We start from the raw sequence: 14,224 nt of genomic DNA on the forward strand, positions 1-14,224 counted from the left end.
CTTGTATAGGCGAAGAGAAAGGCATGCAAAGACAATAGATATAGCTCAAGAAGAAGTTCTGACCTGCTTGGGAATTCATCTTTATGAAAGACTGCATCGAATCTGGCAAAAACTACGGGCAGAAGAGCAGACATGGCAGATGCTTTTCTATCTTGGTGTTGATGCTTTACGCAAGAGTTTTGAGGTAAGAACAGTGGGCTGTTCCAGTGTCTAAGATTGCTTAGTCATGTGACTGGACTGAATCTTAATGTAAGCCACCAGTGCCTCAAAGGACTGTCCATCACTGATAGAGCTTCATGGCTTTAGCTGGATATCGTTACATGGCTTTGGGTTGGAGTAGTGGTGGTCTGGGGAACTGGGATTTAGAAGAAGTTGATGGATTTAAAAAAATGTTTTTAATCCTGTTACTTTGCCAGCCTTGGTTTTTAGACTTTCTCAGAGTAGAAAACTGAAGATGTTTAACAGGATGCTGCTATTAAACATAACTAGTGAGGCTGGGTGTGGTGGCTGACACCTGTAATTCCAGCACTTTGGGAGGACAAGGCAGGCGGCAGATCACCTGAGGTCAGAAGTTTGAGACCAGCCTGACCAATATGAAACCCCGTCTCTACTAAAAATACAAAAATTAGCCAGGCGTGGTGGCATGTGCCTGTAATCCCAGCTACTCGAGAGGCTGAGACAGGAGAATTGCTCGAACCTTAGAGGTGGAGGTTGCAGTGAGCCAAGATCACACCATTGCACTACAGCCTGGGCAACAAGAGTAAAACTCCGTCTCAAAAACAAAAAATGAATAAATAACTAGTGAAAAGTTAAATGCAGCCAAGGATTAAGCAGGAAATGTTAAAACCTTTAGTGAGTTTCGTTTTGCCTACTAATGTCCAATAGTATGAAGTAAATGCTGTGTGAATGCCATGGTATAAGAACTACTTTTTAGAAGCACACTGAAGATGCTTTGTAATGCAAGTATTGGGTTCAATGCTTGTAAATTGCTAACTTTTTAAAAAATTTATTATCTATAGAGCATACGTTAAGCTGTTAAGTATTTTATATATACTAGAGCACAGTTGTAACCCTTTAAAAACTGAGTCATTGGTCCCTAATGAGAATAGGATGAAAAGTATAAATTCCAGAAGCCCATCCATGAACTTTTAAGTACCTGATTCTGAGGAGTCTGAGGAGGTTTGTAGTAGTTGGTGAACACATTTCACATTTCTTATTCTTTTCTTTTTCTTTCTTTTTTTTATTTTTATTTTAAGACAGAGTCTCGCTCTATTGCTGAGTCTGGAGTGCAGTGGTGTAGTGGTGTGATTTCAGCTCAGTGCAGTCTCTGCGGGTTCAAGCTATTCTCCTGCCTCAGCCTCCCAATTAGCTGTGATTATAGGCGTGCACCACCACGCCTGGCTAATTTTTTGTATTTTTAATAGAGACAGTGTTTCACCGAGTTAGCCAGGATGGTCTCTATCTCCTGACCCCATAATTCACCCACCTTGGCCTCCCAGAGTGCAGGGATTACAGGCATGAGCCACTGTGCCCGGCCTTGTGGCTAATTGTATTTTTAGTAGAGACAGGGCTTTCACCATGTTGGTCAGGCTGGTCTCAAACTCCTGACTTCGTGATCCACCTGCCTTGGCCTCCCAAAGTGCTGGGTTACAGACGTGAGCCACTGTGCCCGGCCCTTATCCTTTTTCTCTTTGTTTTTTTGTGCCTTCAGAGACTGGATCATCTAATCAGGTTAAATAGTTTTTTCATTATGTGAGGAAATGGTATGTTTACTTCTGCTGTGTTGAAATTCTGAAATTTACACCAGGTATGGTGGCTCTCAAAAATCCCAGCACTTTGGGAGGCCAAGGTGGGCGGATCACTTAAGGCCAGGAGTTCGAGACCAGCCTGGCCGTCGTGGCGAAACTCTGTCTCTACTAAAAATATAAAAATCAGCCAGCGTGGTGGCGCACACCTGTGGTCTTAGCTACTTGGGAGGCTGAGGCAGGAGAATCACTTGAACCTGAGTGGTAGAGGTTGCGGTGAGCCGAGATGGTGCCATGGCACTCCAGTCTGGGTGACAGAGTGAAACTCTTTGTCTTAACAACAACAACAACAAAACAAAAAAATCTGAAATTTAAAACTAGAATCTTGCTGGTTTGGAATAGGAGTGTGTATATTACCATAGAAAACACAGGGGCCGGGCGCGGTGGCTCACGCCTGTAATCCCAGCACTTTGGGAGGCTGAGGTGGGCGGATCATGAGGTCAGCAGATCAAGACCATCCTGGCTAACACCGTGAAACCCCGTGTATACAAAAAATCAGCCGGGCATGGTGGCGGGCGCCTGTAATCCCAGCTACTTGGGAGGCTGAGGCAGGAGAATGTCATGAACCTGGGAGGCGGAGCTTGCAGTGAGCCGAGATCATGCGGCTGCACTCCAGCCTGGGCAACAGTGCGAGACTCTGTCTCAAAAACAAAAACAAAAACAAAACAAAACAAACAAACAAAAAACGAAGTTCTGACCAATATTCACCCTCAACCTTACTTTTATAATAGATGACCGTGGAAAAAGTACAGGGTATTAGCAGATTGGAACAACTTTGTGAGGAATTTTCGGAAGAAGAAAGAGTGAGAGAACTCAAGCAAGAAAAGAAGCGCCAAAAACGGAAGAATAGACGAAAAAATAAGTGTGTGTGTGATATTCCTACTCCCTTACAAACAGCAGATGAAAAGGAAGTAAGCCAAGAGAAGGTAATACTTCTTAATATCAGCTCTTAAGTGTATATGTATTGCTTTTAGATAGTAGTACAGGCCAAGTGTGGTGGCTCATGCTTGTAATCCCAGCACTTTGGGAGGCCCAGGCTGGAGGATCACTTGAGCCTAGGAGTTCAAGACCAGCCTGGGCAACATAGTGGGATCCCTATCTCTCTCTCTATTTTTTTTAAATAAAAAAAAGTACAGTCATACCTTGGTATCTGTGGGGTTTGATTCCAGGACTTCCTGTAGATACCAAAATCTGCAGATGTGCAAGTTCCTGATGTAAAATGGTGTAATGTTTGCATCTAGTCTATGCATGTCCTCCTTATACTTTTATTTCTGAGACAGGGTCTCACTCTGTCACCTAGACTGGAGTGCAGTGGCACAGTCATGGCTTACTGCAGTGTTCTTCTCACAGGCTCATGTCATCTTCCCACCTCAGCTTCCCAAGTAGCTGGAACTTACAGGTGCACCCCACCAGGCCCAGCTAATTTTTTGTATTTTTTGTAGAGATGGAGTTTCACCATGTTGTTCAGGCTGGTCTCGAGCTTGTGGGCTCAAGCAATTCTCCCACCTCAGCCTCCCAAAGTGCTAGAATTACAGGCATGAACCACCATGCCTGGCCTCTTGTATTCTTAAATTATCTCTAAATTATAATACCGAATGCAATGTAAAATCTATGTAGGGCTGGGCGTGGTGGCTCACGCCTGTAATCCCAGCTACTTGGGAGGCTGAGGCATGAGAATTTCTTGAACCCACGAGGCAGAGGTTGCAGTGAGCCGAGATCGTGTGACTGCATTCCAGCCTGGGCAACAGAGGGAGACTCTCTCAAAGTAAATAAATTAAAAGCTGTTTAAATAGTTGTTATACTGTATTGTTTAGGAAAGAAGGACAAGAAAAAAGTCTATACATGTTCAGTACAGATGCAGGTTGATTTTTTTTTCCCCTCAAATATTTTTGATTCTTGGTTGAATTTATGGATGCAGAACCCATAGATACGGAGGGTTAACTATATTGCTTTTTGCTAGATTTGGGCATTTTTACTATGCTTTTCCAGTTGTGAGCTCCTGCAGTTTTTATATCAGCTTTTTTCCTACTGTAGTCTGTATAAGCCAGAATTTTAATGTCATGTCTTTGTTTTATAAAGACAATGTTGGGTAATTATCTCTTTACCTGACTTTAATGTACTATTAGATCAAAGTCTAAATGTAGAAAGCCACCTCTGTGCATGACCTAGAGCAGTTCTCAACTTTTTGGTCTTAGGATCCCTTTACATTCTTAAAAATTAAAGTACTCAATGAGCTTTTGTTTATGTGGGTTATACTTAACAGTATTTACTATATTAGAAATTAAAAGATAAATTTTAAACTCCTTCAAAAATAATGTTAACTAAATATTTTTCAAAAATAACTATTTTCTAAAATGAGAGTGAGAAAAATGGTATTATATATTTTTTGCAGACATCTTTAATGTTAGTCTTAAAAGGAATAAGCTAGGTTCTTTTTTTTTTTTTTGTGAGACAGAGTCTTGCTCTGTTGCCAGGCTGGAGGGCAGTGGCACGATCTCGGCTAACTGCAACCTCCACCTCCCAGGTTCAAGTGATTCTCCTGTCTCAGCCACCCGAGTAGCTGGGACTACAGGCGTGCACCACCATGGCCAGCTAATTTCTGTATTTTTAGTGGAGACGGGATTCACCATGTTGGCCAGGATGGCCTCGATCTCTTGACCTCATCATCTGCCCGCCTTAGCCTCCCAAAGTGATGGTATTATAGGCGTGAGCCACTGAGCCCAACCGAATAAGCTAGATTCTTGTATCTGCTTCTGCATTCAGTCTGTTTCCATTTATTGGCTTGGTTGAAGCATATGAAGAAAGTCTAGTCTCACACAGATATATATGGTAGGAAAAGTATTTTATTTTGGAGACAGGGTCTCGCTCTGTCACCCATGCTGGATTGCAGTGGCAGATCTTGGTTCACTGCAACCTCCGCCTCCTGGGTTCAAGCAATTTTCGTGCCTCAGCGTCCCAAGTAGCTGGGACTACAGGTGTCTACCACCATGCCTGGCTAATTTTCTTTTGTATTTTTAGTAGAGACGGGGTTTTGCCATGTTGCCCAGGCTGATCTTGAACTCCTGAGCTTAGGCAGTCTGCCCACTTCTGCCTTCCAAAGTGCTGGGATTACAGGAGTGAGCCACTATGCCTGGCTGGGAGCAGCATTTTAATGTAAACCTTTTCAGATAGTTGTGGATATTCTTCGATACTATACTTTGACCAGTGGTAGTTTCTAAAAGATTCATTGCATTCTGATGCCTTATCAATGACCTTTTTGTACTCTGTTAAATTAGAATCCATTGGACTATATTAGACTTTGAATAGATCTTTTACTAATGCATTGTTTCGTAATATCATGCATTGGAATTTATTTCAAAGTTCACTGAGTTATGCAGGTCAGAAAAGTCTAAGTATTAGGAAGCTTCAAGTTCATAGTACTGCTGGTTGCAAGGCCAGAATTCTGATTGTTGTTTCAGTGTTTGAATTTTATCATTGACAACAGTTGTTCATTGTTTCTCTTGAAGTAGCAGACTGACTTCATTCATTTTTGAGAAAATGCCTGCTAAATATCTAAGTCTGAATAACCATAGTTTGTCTTTCAGTTATTCTTTCAAGTGAACTTGATGTTCCAGGAAAAAAGTTCAGCTTGCACCTCAAAAAGTTGCACAAGTACGTTTCCTTGAGACAGCTGCAACAGAAGTGCTTTAAGCATACTTCTCGAAGTTTGTCACATAGACTTTTTTTTGAGACAAAGTCTCACTCTGTCATCCACATTGGAATGCAGTGGTGTGATCTTGGCTCACTGCACCCTCTGCTGTCCCAGTTCAAGCAATTCTCTTGCCTCAGCCTCCTGAGTAGCTGGGATTACAGGCACCTGCCACCTTGCCTGGCTAATTTTTGTATTTTTAGTAGAGACAGCGTTTCACCATCTTAGCTAGGCTGATCTTGAACTTCTGACCTCAAATGATCCACCTGCCTCGGCCTCCCATAGTGCTGGGATTACAGGCATGAACCACTGCACCTGGCCCCACATAGACTATTAAAAAGATTTCTGTTGTCAGGGCGTGGAGGCTCATGCCTGTAATCCTAGCACTTTGGGAAGCCATGGCAGAAGGATTGCTTAAGGCCAGGAATTCAAGACTAGCCTGGGCAACATAATGAAACCCTATTTCTACAAGTGAATAAAAAAAGTAGGCCTGGTGGTGTGCTTCTGTAGTCCTAGCTACTTCAGAGACTGAGGCAGGAGGATTGCTTGAGCCCAAGAGTTTGAGACTGCAGTAAGCCATGATTGTATGACTGTACTCTAGCCTAGGTGACAGAGGGAGACCCTACTCAAAAAAAAAAAAAAAGGAAAAAGCGTATGTATTTGTGGTTGATATTTAGTACAATTAATATTTTTACAGCTTCCTCAAAGACATTCATAAGTGAAATATCTATGTTTGTGAGAGCGCTTGACAATTGAAGAATATAGTGATTCGGCTGGGCATGGTGGCTCACGCCTGTAATCCCAGCACTTTGGGAGGCCGAGGTGGGTGGATCACCTGAGGTCAGGAGTTCGAGACCAGCCTGACCCACACGGAGAAACCTCATCTCTACTAAAAATACAAAATAAGCTGGGCTTGGTGGCACATGCCTATAATCCCAGCTACTTGGGAAGGCTGAGGCTGGAGAATCGCTTGAAGCTGGGAGGTGGAGGTTGCAGTGAGCCGAGATTGCGCCATTGCACTCCAGCCTGGGCAACAAGAGCAAAACTCCCTCTCAAAAAAAAAAAAAAAAAGAATACAGTAAGAATACAGTGATTCTAAGTACACCTTGGTTGGCACTTTCTTGATTTATGCTAAGGACGAATATCTTTACCCACCATTACTTTTGTACTGTCAGTGTAAGTGTCGGTATAATGAAAACGCCACATCTTAGTGTTATGATGAAAATAGTTTTGATCTAGGGAATAAAGTGTAGCTGTTACGGAGTAAAGCTCTTGACTGTCTCTTAATGTTGATCCTGAAAGGAAACAGACTTCATAGAAAATAGCAGCTGCAAAGCCTGTGGCAGTACTGAAGATGGTAATACTTGTGTAGAAGTAATTGTTACCAATGAAAATACGTCATGTACCTGTCCTAGCAGTGGCAATCTTTTGGGGTCCCCTAAAATAAAGAAAGGTAAGTAAATAGTTTCTTTTTAAAATCAACTCTTAACGCTATTCTTTCTTTCTTTATTTTTTTTTTTTTTGAGACGGAGTCTCGCTCTGCCGCCCAGGCTGGAGTGCAGTGGCTGGGTCTCAGCTCACTGCAAGCTCCGCCTCCTGGGTTTACGCCATTCTCCTGCCTCAGCCTCCCGAGTAGCTGGGACTACAGGCGCCCGCCACTTCGCCCGGCTAGTTTTTTGTATTTTTTAGTAGAGACGGGGTTTCACCATGTTAGCCAGGATGGTCTCGATCTCCTGACCTCGTGATCCGCCCGTCTCGGTCTCCCAAAGTGCTGGGATTACAGGCTTGAGCCACTGCGCCCGGCCAACGCTATTCTTTCTTAATGTTAAATGTAAGAGCTTTTAGAGATTCTGTGAGCTGGAATTTTAAAACTGCTTTATAGTCCCAAGAATATCATATAATTTAGTCAGATACTTAATATTTCCTTTTTCTTTATGTTCTTTGACATATTTTTTGACAAAAACAAAAAATGGTAAATTCCTAATCATATTTTCTTTCTTTTTTTTTTTTTTTTTTTTTTTTTGAGATGGAGTCTCGCTCTGTCACCAAGCTGGAGTGCAGTGGCCAGATCTCAGCTCACTGCAAGCTCCGCCTCCCGGGTTCATGCCATTCTCCTGCCTCAGCCTCCCAAGTAGCTGGGACTACAGGCGTCCGCCACGTCGCCCGGCTAGTTTTTTGTATTTTTTAGTAGAGACGGGGTTTCACCGTGTTAGCCAGGATGGTCTCAATCTCCTGACCTTGTGATCCGCCCGCCTCGGCCTCCCAAAGTGCTGGGATTACAGGCTTGAGCCACCGTGCCCGGCCTCCTAATCATATTTTCATTATTTAATTTACTTTCTACTTTAAAAAAAAAATCCTTCATTGGAAATGTTCTACTTTTAATAAGCCGTTAATTATGAGATTTTTCTGTGGTCCCCAGTGGGTTCACTCTGTCCTAATATACTTATTGGTATGTTAATTGTAACTCTCACTTGATTTATTCTCAGGCTTATCTCCACACTGTAATGGTAGTGATTGTGGATATTCATCTAGCATGGAAGGGAGTGAAACAGGTTCTCGGGAGGGTTCGGATGTTGCCTGCACTGAAGGCATTTGTAATCATGATGAACACGGTAGGTTCACATTAAGTTTCCCAGTTATTTCTACTACATGGCTGAGTTAAGAACATAACTAAAAAGGATTATTGATTTCTGCAGGTGATGACTCCTGTGTTCATCACTGTGAAGACAAAGAGGATGATGGTGATAGTTGTGTTGAATGTTGGGCAAATTCCGAAGAGAACAACATAAAAGGAAAAAATAAAAAGAAGAAAAAGAAAAGCAAGATATTGAAATGTGATGAACATGTAAGTGTCATAACTTATAATTCTTAAACCTTTGCTGTTGAGAGAACACTTGTTTTCCTTGGAGTGGCATATGTGCAGCTTAGCTGCTAGGATTTACTTTTTTAAGAATGAGTTCATATTTATGCAGTTCCATTTGTTGCTCATCATGTGAGAGTGTGTGTCGGGGGCACAGAGAGATGTGGTCATTTGTCCAACAGTCCTTGTGAGTTAGAAATTCAATTCTTCGTTTTATACTTTTAAATTTATAAGCTATGTAATCTTAAACAAATTGTTTAGTCCCTATTATATTAGGTTCTAATAAGGTGAAGTGAATGTATATATTGGCAGGTGTGGCATAGTGTCTAGTACATAGTAAGTGCCTGGTAAATTAATGCCAGCTGTTGCTATTACTTAGTATTCCTTCTAAAGGTTTAATACTATGTCAGGATTTTTTTATTTTTTTATTTTTTATTGAGGTGGAGTCTCACTCTGTCGCCCATACTAGAGTGCAGTGGCACAATCTTGGCTCACTGCAACCTCTGTCTCCCAGGTTCAAGCAGTTCTCCTGCCTCAGCTTCCCAAGTAGCTGGGATTACAGGCACATGCCACCATGGCTGGCTAATTTTTGTGTTTTCAGTAGAGATGGTGTTTTGTCATGTTGGCCAGGCTGGTCTTGAACGCTTGACCTCGAGTGATCCACCTGTCTTGGCCTCCCAAAGCGCTGAGATTGTAGGTGTGAGCCACCGTGCCTGGCTTTTTTTTTTTTTTTTCTTTAAAGAATAATTGCTATTATTTCATGCCTTTTTACCTGTGAAATCCTTTGCTGTGGTATCAGATCCAGAAGCTTGGAAGCTGTATTACAGATCCAGGTAATCGAGAGACCTCAGGAAATACCGTGCACACAGTGTTTCACCGTGACAAGACCAAAGATACACATCCTGAAAGCTGTTGCAGCTCTGAAAAGGGTGGGCAGCCACTACCTTGGTTTGAGCATAGGAAAAATGTACCACAGTTTGCAGAACCTACAGAAACATTGTTTGGTCCCGATTCTGGAAAAGGTGCCAAGAGCTTAGTTGAACTCCTTGTAAGTATTCCATGTGGTCTTACTGTATATAATGGTTTGGGAACAGGGTGGATGTGGGAGGGGTTAGTATTTGAGGGCTTAAGGTAGGTAGTGGAAGCAAGCTTATAAGAAATTAAGGGTAGTATTTCATTATTCTTTGGGGGCTTCGTTTCTGTCCTTCCACTCATGGTTTATGCATCTGCTCTGGAGCACGTTTCCATGGCTGCCTCTGTCTCAGTAGAAGACATTATAGGTACTCCTTGAGTTACAGTGGGGTTACATTCCAATAAACCCATTATAACTCAAAAATACTGCTGCATCGAAAATACATTCAACACCCAATAAACCCTTTGTAAAGTTAAAAAAAAAAAAATCCCACGTAAGGCTGGGTGCAGTGGCTCATGCCTGTAATCACAGCACTTTGCACTTTGGGAGACAGAGGTGAGCGGATCATGAGGTCAGGAGATCAACACCATCTTGGCCAACATGATGAAACACCATCTCTACTAAAAATACAAAAATTAGCTGGACATGGTGGTGCACGCTAGTAGTCCCAGCTACTCGAGAGGCTGAGGCAGGAGAATCACTTGAGGCCGGGAGGCGGAGGTTTCAGTGAGCTGCGATCGTGCCATTGTAATCCAGCCTGGTGACAGAGTGAGACTTCCTCTCAAAAAAAAAACCTGGCCGGGCGTGGTGGCTCATGCCTGTAAGCCCAGCACTTTGAGAGGCCGAGGTGGGAGGATCACGAGGTCAGGAGATCGAGACCCTCCTGGCTAACATGGTGAAACCCCGTCTCTACTAAAAATACAAAAAATTAGCCAGGCGTGGTGGTGGGCACCTGTAGTCCCAGCTACTTGGGAGGCTGAGGCAGGAGAATGGCGTGAATCCGGGAGGCGGAGCTTGCAGTGAGCTGAGATGGCGCCACTGCACTCCAGCCTGGGCTACAGAGCACCCAATAAAAAAAAAAAAAACCTGAGTGTAAGTCAGGACCATCTGTAGTTGGGAGAAAGGATAGAGGTAGCATTATATTCAGGAGTCTGCCTCCCTGAAGCGGGTTACTATAAGCAAACTTTGCCTTTCTGATTGGCAAGTTATAGTAGCCACCCTTCCATACCAGGAAGAATGTACAGTTTGAACTAGAGGCTGCTTTCTTCTTTTACGTGTCATGTAGGATAAGACTCCAGTTCCTGAGACTTTTTACCTGATTCCAACTGACCCAGTGCATAGTATAGGTAGCCCTTGGAGGAGGGGAGGAAGGAGAAGAGTGGTATCTTTTCCATTAGAGTCCTGATGAAACCAAATCCTTTGGAATATTAGCTTTTTTCTTTTTTTTTTTTTTTGAGAGGGAGTTTTGCTCTTGTTGCCCAGGCTAGAGTGCAATGGTGTGATCTCGGCTCACCACAACCTCTGCCTTCCGGGTTCAAGTGATTCTCCTGCCTCAGCCTCCCGAGTAGCTGGGATTGCAGGCTTGTGCCACCACGCCTGGCTAATTTTGTATTTTTCGTAGAGATTGGGTTTCTCCATGTTGGTCAGGCTGGTCTCAAACTCCCGACCTCAGGTGATCTGTCCACCTCAGCCTCCCAAAGTGCTGGGATTACAGGCGTGAGCCACTACGCCTGGCTAGTTTTTTTCTTTTTTATGGTTGTAAAGTTTAGTTTCAATATTTATTTATTTATTTATTTTTTGAGGAGTCTCCCTCTGTTGCCCAGGCTAGATAGAGTGCAGTGGCATGATCTTGACTCACTCTAGCCTCTGCCTCCCAGGTTCAAGTGATTCTCCTGCCTCAGCCTCCCAAAATGCTGAGATTACAGGTGTGAGCCACCACCTGTATAAGTTCAATGTTTAAAAGTTTAAAAGTTTTAATGGTTGTAAAAGTTTAATGGTGATGCTGTGTAACTTCTTAAGTAAGAAATGGTTATCTTTTACTTAGTTTGTGGAGATGAATGTTTCAAGATAGGACTAGCTAGAGATAAGTCTGGCTACTTAAAATGTGGTAACTAGTTGTAACATCTTCAATTAGTTTTGTTGTTGTTGTTGGGTTTTTTTTTTTTTTTTGAGAAGGAGTCTCGCTCTGTCACCAAGTCTGGAGTGCAGTGGCGCGATCTCGGCTCCCTGCAAGCTCCGTCTCCTGGGTTCACGCCATTCTCCTGCCTCAGCCTCCTGAGTAGCTGGGACTACAGGCGCCTGCCACCACGCCCAGCTAATTTTTTTGTATTTTTAGTAGAGACGGGGCTTAACTATGTTAGCCAGGATGGTCTCGATCTCCTCATCTCGTGATCTGCCTGCCTCGGCCTCCCAAAGTGCTGGTATTACAGGCGTGAGCCACCGTGCCCGGCCCAATTAGTTATTTTTTAAGACCAAGGTATGGTGGTAGTTTGCTAGGCTCATAGGCTTCTAGGAGAAATTATAGATTCAAGGTTTCAACTTAAGGGGTTAGATTTTATTCTCACTACTTTGTTAGGCAGAATGACATGATGCTTATTCTGCAAACACTCCAATTAAGGCTTTATGTGACCAAACTGAAACTAAAAAGTTAGACTGGTTTAATGTTTAGCTGTCCTCCATTACGTATCTTTTTGCATTCTTAAGTCATAGTCTTAACTACTGCTTTGATTTGCAGGATGAGTCTGAATGTACTTCAGATGAGGAAATCTTTATCTCACAAGATGAAATACAGTCATTTATGGCTAATAACCAGTCTTTCTACAGCAATAGAGAACAATACCGACAGCATCTGAAGGAGAAATTTAATAAATACTGCCGCTTAAATGATCACAAGAGGCCCATTTGTAGTGGCTGGTTGACAACAGCTGGAGCAAATTAAATAAATAAAATAGCTCTGTCTTTCAATGAAACACTCACGATGACTACTGCGCCTTCTCTTTTGAAAAACTCTTAATTTAGTGACTTACGGCAAAATTTTATCTTAAATCAATGTGATTCTTTCTTGTTTTGGGAGACGGTGGAGGTATCCTCATTAGTTTGTTCTTTCTTCAGGCTTGTGTCTTTAGTTGCGTGGCTGCGCAGGCCTGCCATATGATTTAAGCCATCTCTTTTCATTAAATGTTTCTCTTCCTGTGAGACTTACTAAAGCAACTTAGTGGCAAAAAGTAATGTTGTACTTATAATTCTGTACAGAAATGACAATGAGCTGAATATATGGTTTTACAAAGTAGACATCCACTTGCAAAATGTTTGGATGTAATGTTAAAGCGCAATGTGCAAAATTTAAAATAAAGAATATTTATTAATATGCACAGTAAAATTTGGTGTACATGTTTCTACTTAATGTGTGGCAGTACTTTAGTATTTGCCACTTGTGGACTTAGTGCTTGTCCAGTGTTGATGTTAGAAAGGGTGAAGGGGCCGGGCGCGGTGGCTCAAGCCTGTAATCCCAGCACTTTGGGAGGCCGAGACGGGCGGATCACGAGGTCAGGAGATCGAGACCATCCTGGCTAACACAGTTAAACCCTGTCTCTACTAAAAATACAAAAAAATTAGGCGTGGTGGCGGCGCCTGTAGTCCCAGCTACTCGGGAGGCTGAGGCAGGAGAATGGCGTGAACCTGGGAGGCGGGGCTTGCAGTGAGCTGAGATCCAGCCACTGTACTCCAGCCTGGGTGACAGAGCGAGACTCCATCTCAAAACTAAATAAATAAATAAAAGAAAGGGTGAAGGACAGATACAGACTGTTGAAGACAAAAATCTTCCTGTGATGAGAATTGACAACTGAGAAAAGCAGTTTTCCAGTCTTTTTCTTTTGAGGAGATACTTTAAATACTCGCTAACATCTTACTTTCCCATGAGACTTTAACTGCTTTATTAAAGGTTCCCTAATTCATAACACAAAGTACCTCTTAAATTCAGAGGTTCATATTGACCTAGAAGAATAAAAACAAAACTTGGCAGAATTTCAACCAAGGGTTGCTGGGTAAGTAATTGCTCAACATGTAAGACTGGGCTCAGAAGGCTGCACTGAGAGCTAACCACATTGTGGGCTGTGCATGTGAGGTTCAGCCTTATCTGGTGTCCAGTAACAAAGTCACTGTGGTCTTACACTTTACTGCTGTCACAGCTGTGAGTACCAAAGGAGAGAGTTTCCCCCGGGAATAGCATTTTGCTGACATTTAAAAGATCAAGTCAAATAGCTTGGTAGACACATGATGCTTAGAGATTTGTGTCTACATGTTTATAATACTTGGTGGCAGCATACAAATTGTGGGACAGTCAGTACTTCTGTGCAATGGAGGTGGAGTGAATTTTATGTGCTTTTAAGCAGATTTTGAGTTAGATTTCAAGTGGGCAGCAGCAGAAACTTAGATTGAATTTTCATAGTGTCATTTCTTGGATCCACCTCCTGAGTTGTCTTTCAAATCTAAATGTTGTATAGGAATGAGGCAGAGGTAAAATGACTCCTCTTGGACCCTTTTTTATTTCATCCCAGAATCTAAAATATGACTGGGTCTCCCACAGCCCTTGGCTCAGAGGCGAATCCCCTCTTCACCACTGTTAGAGTCAAATGTTCTTTTGAGATCCCTAAAAGCAAAGGCTGATTTAATTCAGTTTTAATCTTTGCCATTGGGGCCAAACACAGGATAGGCAAATGAGTGTTTTTGAATGAATAAACAAGTCACATTCACTGCTTACTCCATTGCTTGCTGGAAGGGAGTCAGGTGGTTATTCAAAGATGCTTTTTCTTTAAGAGAATGGCTATATTAAGTACGCAGTTTTCAGCACTTTTAGCAAAGCGAGCTCTGCTCTGAACAAAACCAACAACCCAAGAAGCGATAATGATGTGAAGACAGTTTAGGAGCACATCCCTGGCCTAAGACTGGACTGCCTGTGG

General features: G+C 42.6%; 1 protein-coding gene across 6 annotated transcripts in view; it reads left to right on the forward strand.

The window, feature by feature from the left end:
- Positions 1–12,645, forward strand: part of GGNBP2 (gametogenetin binding protein 2) — a 52,260-nt gene extending 39,615 nt beyond the window's left edge. For all 6 annotated transcript variants that reach the window (XM_033183787.1, XM_033183791.1, XM_033183793.1 and 3 more), the window contains 7 exons: positions 10–184; positions 2,537–2,731; positions 6,796–6,946; positions 7,980–8,105; positions 8,190–8,338; positions 9,153–9,401; positions 12,001–12,645. In XM_033183787.1, the coding sequence (XP_033039678.1) occupies positions 10–184; positions 2,537–2,731; positions 6,796–6,946; positions 7,980–8,105; positions 8,190–8,338; positions 9,153–9,401; positions 12,001–12,204 (1,249 nt within the window). In that variant the 3' untranslated portion in view covers positions 12,205–12,645. The remainder of the gene's footprint in view (positions 1–9; positions 185–2,536; positions 2,732–6,795; positions 6,947–7,979; positions 8,106–8,189; positions 8,339–9,152; positions 9,402–12,000) is intronic.
- Positions 12,646–14,224: the final 1,579 nt, after the last annotated feature.

This window comes from Trachypithecus francoisi, unplaced genomic scaffold (assembly GCF_009764315.1).
Source record: "Trachypithecus francoisi isolate TF-2019V2 unplaced genomic scaffold, Tfra_2.0 Lachesis_group20, whole genome shotgun sequence".
NCBI classification, from domain to species: domain Eukaryota; kingdom Metazoa; phylum Chordata; class Mammalia; order Primates; family Cercopithecidae; genus Trachypithecus; species Trachypithecus francoisi.